The sequence below is a fragment of the Notothenia rossii genome (assembly GCF_949606895.1).
Source record: "Notothenia rossii genome assembly, chromosome: 1".
NCBI lineage: Eukaryota > Metazoa > Chordata > Actinopteri > Perciformes > Nototheniidae > Notothenia > Notothenia rossii.
This window is the reverse complement of record NC_136912.1, coordinates 28,178,947-28,190,427: the sequence shown is the minus strand read 5'-3', so window position 1 is coordinate 28,190,427 and position 11,481 is coordinate 28,178,947. Positions and strand designations below refer to the sequence as shown.

Below are 11,481 nucleotides of genomic sequence, written 5' to 3'. Positions count from 1 at the left end.
AAAAAAAAAATTTGGAGTCATTCCTGGGGTTTTAAATCCGTGACAAATCTTGTCTTGCAGATTACAGACACACATTTGATTCATATTAAATTGGTTGAGTCTCTTCATTAAACATTTTTTTAATTTGGTTTGCTATTTTTAACTTGGCAATTAATCGTTAAAATCCGAACATTTCGATTTGTATTGTCAACTCCTGATTCATTTTCTTAATTGTTTTCATTATATCCAAAATGTACCATGTTATTATATCCTAGGGTTATTTTTGTATCTATTCAGAACGCAGTTTTACATGTTCACTGCTTTTTAGAGACTTTACATGTAAATGCTTCATTCTGCTTCCCATCCAGCAGCAGTTATAATGCATTACTGCCCCCTGCTGTACTATGCTGGATATGGTATGTATACATAACCTTTTACATCGGTCTCCCTGCACAGTGAACAGTTATGTAACCTGCCAGCTGGAATCTTTCATAGTTTTTTAGTAAATAATTAATCAATCAATTTAAACGTTTTCTTTAAAATTACACATGTATCACAAATTACCTCATTTTAAAGTGGTGCCTGCAATTATTGCTCTCAAATAATCAAAGGGATTAAATATGTAATAATAACATAAACAAGAAATTACTTACATGACATGTGCTATATCCATAAATTAGTTTTGCATAATATTTCTCTAATGTGTGTTTAAATCATAGACTGTGTAATATGTAGGCCTATGTGATGAGTAATTTAACAAGTTTTTTGACACTTGGTCGTGCCTAGGATTATATTATAAAACGGTATTATTATCTTTGTTGCAGAAAGTTGTTTAATTGGCTGATGTCTTGATGCTTTAAACATATTGTGTGTTTTACATTTTGTAAAACAACTGTAAAACGTCCTAGTTTCAATGACAAAGAAACATTAAAAATATAAAGATGGAATGTGACAGAAGGGCTCATTTCAAATCTCAATTCAGACCAAACTTAAACTATAGGAGCCAGGGGGGGGGGGAGATTACCATCGGCACAATCATTTCAGTTTCAGTTTCTTCTCAATAGTTTTCAGAATTACTGAACATATTTGCAAATAAATATAATAATAATGACATGGCAAGCCTGTTTTTCTAATTGTGTCCAGTCAGTAACCAACTTAAAAACAAATATATATGGATTTTTAATTAATTATTATTTGCTCATTTAAAAGCAAACAGTGTATTGCAGTACAGTACATTCTAAATAATCACATAATTAAAGTCAAACGTTTAGATAACTTTCTGTAGCAAACTATTTAAACAATAGGTTGTCTAACAGACTATCTTGTTAACTGATGTTTGTTAGTTCTAATCTAGTTCTACATTTGCTATTACACAGATGTTATTATTAGTATATTTGATCACTGCCAGCTTTCCTTCTCTGTCTGATGTTTTTGAAGCACTGCAGCCACACAGTGCCTCTCTTTGTACATCCACGCTGTCTTTCTGCTCTGTTTGTTCTGCTTTCCGGAAAACGGGCTCTGATTCCAACCAGCTGTTTCCCGCCTCACACAGATCAGCTGCACACACACACACACACACACACGTAGTAGGCGGAGGCATCAGACTAACACACAGACACACGTAGTAGGCGGAGGCAAGAAGCCGCACACACACACATTGGAGGGAACCCCATCAGCTGTGGGAAGCAACACAGCTTGAACTTACTTTTTATTTTTCTAAGAGTATTCTTCAGATTGGAAGATTTTGAAGCGGTATTTTAGATATGCGCCACTGAGGAGTTCAGAGAGAGCTTTGTGCCAAGAACGTACATCCTAATATTTTAACCAGGACAGCAGTGGAGGAAGAAAAAGAAACAGAAAACACGGAGTACAGAAGGAGAATTTGAAAGCATGGAATACTTCATGATGCCGACCGACAAGATCCCGTCCTTACAGCACTTCAAGAAGACGGAGAAGGATGTAATTGGCGGTCTCTGCAGGTGTGTAGATAAAAAAAATGTTGTTGATACGGCGCTGCTTGCACAAATCCTCCCTCGTGTCGCTGTGGTGTATGCGTGCGTGATGCAGCCTGACTCCAGTTAGCATGCTAGCTGTTAGCCTTGCTGCGATGTCTTGCCAGCAGGAGCATGGTTATAGAAACTAGCAGCTCGCTGGCCAGCTGCTGTTGTTGTTGGAGAGGATATTTCGGATTTTTTAAACTGATGTTATTACATTGGCCGGAATAATAACATGTCATAACATAAAGGATATGTTTCTGATCGTTCAACTCAGAAATATGTAAATCAAAGACATGAAATCTACATTTGCTTCCAGTTGAACACGAACCACGTGGTAGTTTACGTGTTCCCCGTCGCTTCGCTGCTATACACCAAAACACACGTTTTAACGACAAAGTTCCCCAAACCCTTTACGATTATCACCGCATTTATTATATGTAAAATGCATTGGTAGTTGTTATTATTGCATGTGTGTGCGGTTCGGCTTTATTATGTGCGTAGTTGAATAATGCTCCGCGCAGCAGCCATCGTTGTGTCGTGAGCTAAAATTAGCTTAGCTTGGCTAGCTAGTTAGCAATCACAACGCACTCGTTTTCAATCCCAACGCACTCGTTTTTCTAATTTGTATCATATGTTCTAGCTTGTTTAGCCGAGACATGGCTTCTTTAAAGTGTTACTGCCACCAAACATCTGCATCCTTCAGCTGCATAGTGGAGATTAGCTACTAGCTTTGTGCTAACGGTACAAAGCATTGTTCTCCATGATGCCAGGGGGCCTGCAGCTGCTGCTGCTGCTGCTGCTGGAGGAGTCACATTTCAGGCGGCTGCCTCGAGACTGCCAGACGCGCCCTCCGGCGGCCATGTTGGTGGTCCGCAGCTCCCTTGCACCTACAGCTGAGACCAGCTGATTTTAACTGTTAACGTTAAAAAATGTGTTGTAAACATGTTGTTGTCTGGGCGGAGATCTGACAGATGTGTGTCAACAGACAGGAGTAAATATGTGCGCCAAGGAAGCCTTACTAATGGAAATTAGTATAAGCAAATTTATATATTTTAGTTGGTAATAATGTACCGCAATCTGGCTTTGACCTTTACACCTGACTGCTTTTATTCTGAAGTTTCCAGTTTCATCGCACTTTGCACATTGTTATATTTGGAAGTGCCAGTGGACCTCAATATATTTTCTTAAAGACAATACATAATTTAAGAGAGATAAACACTTTAATCCCAATAGGCCAAATTAAGCCTTCAATATTGATAAGCTTTATCAGTCTGCTACCTTCATAATGAGAAGTTTTAACTTGGGTCTTTCAAAATAAACAACACCTTTTTCTAGGTTTGGATCTGAACATTAGAGAGGGTTGCACATCACCAATAATCTTTTGTAGAAATATGGCCATGTGCGCCTTTGTCCTCTGTCTGACCTCTTTTATTTTTGTAAACATCTCAGATATGGTTCTTTGGGTTCTTGCTATTTTCTTGGCACCATGGTCATTTTTAGACCTAATGCTTGGCGTAGTTCTCCCCCTGAGTAAACAAGACCGAGAAGGTTTTGCTACCATCACACCCAACCTCGTGGGGTGAGGGAGCAGCGAGTTCAGCCAAACTCAAAGATCTCTAGTCAGTTCGACTGAGGAATGTGGTGATGTCGAGAATAAAGCCTAGTTAGGGCTCAAGGTTAAAGGTTTACGGAGACAGAGATCGGCTGATTGCTGGTTATATTGCTGATTTATGTTTATATGACCAAGAACAGTTGTTGTAAGTTGATGTGCACATGTCTTAAAACTGAATAAGAATGATCAAATGTGTGTCCGAGAAGAGCTGACAACAGAGTTCAAACGTTTTTGACAAAAAAATTACTGCCTGCCAGTGCCACAGTGGTAGACAATAAAAACCATTCTGTTTTAGACCTTGCTCATTGGGCACAAAGCCCGAATGGACAGACTAATGATCGTCTCTCTCTTTGACCCTGCTACCTCAGCCTTGCCAACATCCCCCTCAGTCCGGAGACGGCTCAGGACCAGGAGAGAAGAATCCGCCGTGAGATCGCCAACAGCAACGAACGCCGGCGCATGCAGAGCATCAACGCTGGCTTCCAGTCCCTCAAAACACTCCTGCCCCACACAGACGGAGAGAAACTTAGCAAGGTGCAGACAGCGCACAAACTGTAGCTCATGACACAGCACGATCAAGCTCTAAATGATTGCCAGTCTTTTTGACTGCTTTACAGAAGAGAACATCTTTGACATTTCAGTGTTGCCCATGCACTGTGTTGTTCATGTTTACTTTTTTTCAGGCGGCCATCCTGCAGCAGACTTCAGACTACATCTTTGCCTTGGAGCAGGAAAAGACCACGCTCCTGGCTCAGAACAACCAGCTCAAACGCTACATCCAGGTAACATCTTAAATTGTTATACATCTTTCATACTTCACATTACTCCTAACACTCAACCATCTCAAACTGGTTTGCTATCTTTCAGTTCGCCTTACGTTTCCCTTTTAAATTATATTAACACCTTGAACTTTCATCACTTTTAATTTGACCTTTAATTCTATTATTGTTGTCTGGTAGTATACTCGTTCACAAGAATTACAGCCAAACAATGAAGTTAAAGATACATGGAGCTAAATACTTTTCTTTACAAAAAATGTGTATTCTGCCCATTAATATAACTTGGTGTTCCATATTTGCACAGCTTGGAAAAGTGGGCAAAGGAAAAAGTACTTGCTCAATCTATATGCAGCCATGTAACAAAATGTGTGTTGACCTGTTTGTTTTGTTTACCCTGCTGTTGGGTCCCCTGTCCGGTTGGTTTTCTTGCCCAACAGCCCATTAGCTCAAATGGCTGCTTGGGCCATTTGTGCACAAGCACCATGTGTCGTTTTAAATAGAGTGGAAACACCTCAAGCTGTGCAGACTGACTGTTCATTAGATTTTAAAGCATCCCCCATTAACATACTTTACATATTTAACTTAATATCTGCATTTCTTCTCCAGGAGTTCAGCGGCTCATCGCCCAAGAGGAGGCGAGCCGAGGAGAAAGATGAAGGGATCGGGTCTCCAGACACGCTGGAGGAGGAGAAGGTGGAGGAGGTGAGGAGGGAGATGTTAGAGCTGCGGCAGCAACTGGACAAGGAGCGCTCGGCTCGCATGCAGCTGGACGAGCAGGTGAGACAAAAAGAGCAGACGTGACTTGAATGGGTCTTAACTTGATTGTCAATCACCTCGAGAAAAACAAGTTTGCGTTATATTCTATATAATGAGGCTAAAAAGTATTTTAAAACCTTTCCTGAAAATGTACTTCAGGAATGCAACAGAAGGTGTTTTATCGTCAGGCATTTAATTTTAATCTATTTCTCTTTTATCTATTCTATGCTTGGGATATTTCCGCGTTAGTTGACCGATGCTGTGCCTGTGGTAATTGATACATCTGCTTTACAAAATAAATATAATAACTTTAAATGCTTTACAAAACTTGATTAAAAAAAAGTTGTGAATGCTAGAAAATGTCACCAATATTGCTACCTTGAGATGGGTTCTCTTACTACTACGAGTGAGGTCACATCTCCAGGCTTTACAATATCCTGTCACAGTGACGGCCCGTCTACACTACAGGCATGAAAAAATCTTGAAGCTGGGCGTGTCTGAAGCTTGGAGATTTTTTGCGAGCAACCAATCACATGAATCTCCCGCCCCCGACATACAAAGCAATAGCAATGTTAAAACGAAGTAAACTGGATATAAACTCTCCAAACAGGCGAAAAAACTATCAGTTTCACCCACTGTCTCTGCCACCTCCCTCCATGCCTGGTTCCTCCGGTTTGTATCCCGGTAAATAGTTCCGGTCGTAAAGAACCGGGTGATTTGCTACCGTAATATCTCGTTTGGAATATGAGGAAATGAACTGCGGTCTGGCTCTCCCAGCTTGCACGCGGTTTGATTGGCTGCGCTTGCACTGGCGGGATTTGCATAAACGGGATTTCATTGGCTGATGCCAAGCATCGAGCCGATAGATGCTCGTGATGCTTGCAAAGCCATGCCATGCTCCCCACAATGCAGTTCGGCGAAGATTCAAAATCTTCTACGTCACCCCATTCAAGTGAATGGGCGAAGCGTTGAAAGCATTTTTTGATGCCTGTAGTGTAGACGTACCGTGAACATTAACTATCAACGCACACGGACCAATATTTCCGTTTCACAAGTATCATCAGTATCTGGGTCCTTGACATGATTATCAGCTACTTTAACAGAAAGGTGGCTGGAGGTGTAGACAGACCATTATTGTCAGCTCGCATCCTGGATCCACCTGAACAGCAGGTTGATGCAATGGGGACAGGTGGGGAAGACAAACAGAAACTAATGGGCAGCGAGAGAGGAAAGCAAACAGTAGGGGGGGTGCAGGGTTGAGATATTTCCAAAGAGTTTAATTACATCTGGGGAATCCAGTATATTTGATGAATGACTTTTATGATAAGTGTCAGGGTTATAACAATATCGCACAATGCCAAAGTATTGTATATTGTACTTTTGTTGTTACCATGTATAATGTTATTATTCAACTGTATTGTATTGTCTGTTAGTTAAAGGGTTTTAGTGTAAATGATAGATATAATTCATTGCTATAATTTCTTGTTGTTAATATAATTAACGTGTGTGTGCAGGTGCGCGCTCTGAACACACAGCTGCTGCCGGACCGTCTGAAGGTGATCACTCAGCAGGTGGAGGAGGAGGAGGAGCAGGCGCTCATCCAGACCCAGACGCTGCTCAGGCTGCAGCAGATCCACGCAGCCGACAGACGACCACACAGTCCACAGGTCAGAGACACACACACACACACACACACACACACACACACACACACACACACACACACACACACACACACACACACACACACACTGAGGCATCCACTTTGCAATTCACAAACTGCTGGATTGAGAGTGTTTTAAACTACGTCATGCAGAGCTCAACAGTGACCGTCTCAGATGTAGTAACATTTTGTTCATTTTCTGTCCGTCCTCCAGGTGCTGGCTCCCCCCACTCCCCCCGCCCCGACCCACCACCCCACGGTCATCGTCCCGGCCCCAACACTAACCCAGCAACCCCATCATCATGTCACCGTGGTGACCATGAGCCCGTCAGTCCACCCCAGCACTGTGTCTACGTCCAGACAGAACCTGGACACTATTGTGCAGGTAGGAGTGCGTTTCACTTTGTTTATATTTTTCATACTCTTATGTTAACAGCTTATAGTGAATGTTATTGTGTTCACCCCAAAGGCCTTTGCACACCAGGCCCTCTTCATTGTTCATAATACATTTCTTCCAACTGTTGTTTTGAGTACATTCATAAGCAGTGAAAAAGCAACATATGGTAGTAGTGTAGCTGGGGGTTATGCAATTCTTAGGATTGGATAAAGGCTTTGAGGTTATAACTTCCTTGAATCATCACAAAGGCAGCGCAAAACAGATTCTTACCTGCCGTTCTTTACCTTTCATAATAAAAGCCAAGGACATATTCAACGCGTAGCTGTTTTATAGAGAGAACTCAAATTCTCTCAGGACATTACGCTGAAGGGGAAAACATACAAATATTATTGCATCTGTAATTAATTTTTTAACAAAGAAAGCTCTGTTACCAATCCATTCAAACATTCTTTATTATCAGGTGTTGCAACAGTTTTTTTCTTTACTGTTGGTATTAAAAAAAAACTAAGATAAGACTCAGTAACGAGACAGAGACTAAATATTGTTTCCCTCTTCTTCAGGCTATCCAGCACATTGAGCGCGCTCAGGAAAGAAGAGCGAGCGCGGAAGAGGAGCAGAGACGAGCTGTCATCGTTAGCCCCGCCCACATCGCCATGGACACCGCCTGCTCGGACACAGACACGGACACGGAGGGCGAGGACTGCTCAATGAACTGATCCACCCCATGAACTCTCACACACAAACACTTAAAAATACCTACTCACTGTAAGATTCCCTCCAGGAGCTCGACTACTTTTAAAAAAAAAATCTTTCTTTGGCATTATCCAAACTCCTAAATCCAGTGGTTAAGCTCTGTGTCAGTCTTGTACTGTAAAAAAAAAAGAAAAGAAGAAGATTGAATACTTAGGGTGGTCAGCGTGTAGAGGTGGTCCTGTGGGATTTCTAAAAGGCGGGTTTTCAATGTCAGAGCCGGTCTGTGGCTACTTGAAAACGTCTCCTCGTGTAAAAAGCTACCAGCATCAGTCCGTCCTTCACGTGCGCTAATGTGCGCTCCATGCAGGCGCAGCATCAAAATTAACTGTCGCCACTGGCACAGTATTATCTCTGCTACAAATTGACGGAGCTTTCAGGGTGGAGATTTGAATGTAACAACACAGAAGAAAGCAGCTCTCGATTCTTAAAAGGGATATGGAGTTGCAGGTATTTCTTTCCCAGTCTTAATTAGTTCGTTTTTTTCTATGTTTGCTAGGATATATTCTAGCGCCAGCGGCCACAAAACCCAACTTAAAACTACAACAGAAGGCATTTCTAAATTAAAAGTTCTAATTCAAAATTGAATTGCAAAGTTAATTTGAGGATATATGTGGAATGGAATTATGTCTGAATTTACTTGAAAAGGTTGTGTTTTTAATATCTAAATAAGCCCTTAAAATAAGCTGTTGAACAATTTATATCGTCCTTTAGTTTTTTTATGTTTAAACATGTTTTTGTTAACCTTTTTTTATTTTTCTGTCAGGGTTACTGAATGTCGAAAGTGAACACTTTGTTTTATTGAGATTAACAACACAAAGTCGGAGGCTTGTCGGGCTTTCACAGAAAACCGGATGCCTGAGATGAATTCTAAGAGTGATTTTAAATGAGATTTAAAATGAAATCCACTAAAGCCAGCCCCATTATTTTTTTCTTATACTGGTGGTGGTTGTTGCACCCCTAATGTAATAAATGAATAAAACAAAAATACGAACCAAATGTTGGTTCATAGCAGGAAAAGTAATTCACACAGTGACTGATTCTTATGAAATGCGCCATTTGATAATTTGGCTGAAATCTGAAACAGATTGAATAGATTCTCATGCTCTCTTTGCATGAAGGCTTCCGGTTTTCCTCCAAAGACTTCCAGTCTATTGACTAGTCTTGGTTTGATGCTTTCAGTGACTATGCACTAGTGTTTTGGTATTTATGCAATTCCATCTTCAGTATGTTTGTTGGTGTCATTAATACGTGAGGTGAAGTTATCTATGCACCGTTGATAGGTGTGTACATTACACCTACAGTATACAGTATGTATGAAACGGGACATGCTTGTATGAAAGAATGTAGTCACTACTCGCAAGGTGCTTTTCGCCATCTAACTTCACAAGAGAATAACGTTTATTAAGTGTGTGAATTTTAGCAGAAAATGATATGAGTCATTTCCACATCTTGGAATAGCTTATTGAGTTGTGGTGCAGGGGGGAGATGGCAGATCTGTATGTGATTTCATTGTGATATTTGATAACATAAATGGAAAATAGCTTCAAAAATAGGCAGGTCACATCTTAATGAACTCTAACCCAAAAAGCTTTAGGATCAGCCTGGGTAGTTTGAAAACTAAGCAAGCTGATAGTGATGTTTCCAGAAGCCACACAAAGTGCAACACTCTAAAGAAAAGCACTGAATAGATTTTCAGATCTCCTCTCTCTAAAATGCACCAGGTCTGTCCGCCTCATGTTATGTTGCTTATATTTCTTGGGAATTTGACTGGAAATCCCTGCTTGGAGCCTCCCTCCTCTCATACTCGATTTGATACGCTGACTTGATGCTGTAAACATTCCTTTTTATTTGGATTTTTATCCGTCTTTTGATCTCTTATATGTTCTGTTGCCAATTGAATGCATGTTACTAATTGCTGTTTTCTCTGGTCTAAAGCAGGCTTACTTTTCTTTTTTTTAAAGGTTTCCTTTTCTTTCATGAACACATGATTGATTAATTCATTGTGAAACTATCTGTTGACTTGATAGATTTGGGGACACTATTAACTTACATCAGTTTTATTTCTGGTTAGAGTAGCTGGTATTTCTCATGCCAAACATGGTGGGATATTCTCATGCTTTGTTTGTGAAACTTTGTTTAAGGGTTTGGTGTTTTGCTGGTTAATGTTAAGCCACAGGCTGATTTTAATCTGAGGTTCGTGATTGTTCAACTGAACACTTCCCCCAAATGTTCCTGTACATTGTGTTGCAGCACTGCTGTCTTTTGGTGGAATTTGAGATATTTGATATGAAGCACTTGCTGTTCTGTACTGCCTGAATCAATGATGAGGAAGACTTTTTTTTTTTATTTCTTTGTAAACTCCATGCTGTGACTCAACTCGGCAGCTGTTTTTTGTGCTCTGCTTTTCTGTCTATTTTTTGTCTTTCTTGTCCAGTTTTACATTTTTGGTGACAAGCATTTTTTATATTTTTGTGATTTTTATTTTTCCCATCAGTCCAGGTCGATGAGAAGCTGTTATATTTTGTTTATAAAAAAAACTTGGGTAAACAGGCCTTTGTAAAGTTGAAAAAAAATAAATTTGTACTTTTTTTATTACACCCTTTTTGCTTCCTCTGCTTTACTTCAATCCTCAATGGTATAAACCTCCTATATCCACTAGGGGGCCACATTGAGTGAGTCACTTGGCAGCAGCAGAAAGAAGTCTGCAGCCTGGAGTTCACATTTGTGGTAAACACAGCTGGCGCACAGGCCTCATATTAATCTCCTTTTAGTATACAAACAATTACTAGAGATCTTTCACTGAGAAATGTTCATAAACCAAAGAAAAAGCATACCTTTGTGTGACTGAGCATTGGTGTAGAAAGCAATGAATTCAATCTTGGATGCTATCGACAATTAGAAGTTAAAATCTGTATACATAAGCAGAGATGGCAAAAGTGCACACATCCTTTACTCAAGTAGAAGTACAGATACTCCTGTTTAAAAATACTCTGGTAAAAGTAGAAGTACTGACTCAACTTCTTTACTCAAGTAAAAAGTACCCATAACTACCAACTGTTTTAAAGAGTACCTGACCTCCCTTTATATTAATAGAACAATAATGTCATTTTTAGCTAATGAATGTTTCGATGCTGAACAACGGCAAAATGACAGTTTTAATTGGTCCCTCTTCTTTAGAGAAGACCAGGAAATGATGGATACACGGATCATGTTAAAATATTAGCAAATATTTAAGAAGTACAATATAAGACAAGCACAAGTTTCATTTGTGGGCCATATTCCATTATACTTTTTGAATTTGCTGAGGGCCGATTCAAAATGGTCCATGGGCCGCATTTGGCCCCCGGGCCATAGTTTGGACACCCCTGCTCTAAATAATAATGATCATGCCACCAAACACAGATTAAAACTAAAGTAACAAACCTGTTTTGAAAATGTAAGAAGTAGAAAGTACATTTATTTATGTTAAAAAAGAAGTAAAAGTAAAAAGTAATCAGAAAATCATAATTATATAAGAAAAATGTAGTTAAGTACAGAAATGAAGT

The 11,481-nt window shown here is 40.0% G+C and overlaps 1 protein-coding gene across 1 annotated transcript; it reads left to right on the top strand.

Annotated features, from left to right (window-relative positions):
* Positions 1 to 1,480: 1,480 nt before the first annotated feature.
* On the top strand, positions 1,481 to 10,533 carry LOC307032505 (transcription factor AP-4-like). The gene is made up of 7 exons (XM_079670523.1): positions 1,481 to 1,958; positions 3,957 to 4,122; positions 4,272 to 4,370; positions 4,974 to 5,144; positions 6,638 to 6,790; positions 7,001 to 7,171; positions 7,744 to 10,533. Exons 1-7 carry the CDS (start codon positions 1,870 to 1,872, stop codon positions 7,897 to 7,899), a joined length of 1,005 nt encoding a protein of 334 aa, XP_079526649.1. The 5' UTR covers positions 1,481 to 1,869; the 3' UTR covers positions 7,900 to 10,533.
* Positions 10,534 to 11,481: the final 948 nt, after the last annotated feature.

Bases quoted from the DNA above. Each gene is read 5' to 3' on its own strand.
- LOC307032505 (XM_079670523.1), top strand. From the start codon at position 1,870: ATGGAATACTTCATGATGCCGACCGACAAGATCCCGTCCTTACAGCAC. The intron at 1,959-3,956 runs GTGTGTAGATAA...CTGCTACCTCAG, and splicing joins GTAATTGGCGGTCTCTGCAG to CCTTGCCAACATCCCCCTCA. The intron at 4,371-4,973 runs GTAACATCTTAA...TTTCTTCTCCAG, and splicing joins AGCTCAAACGCTACATCCAG to GAGTTCAGCGGCTCATCGCC.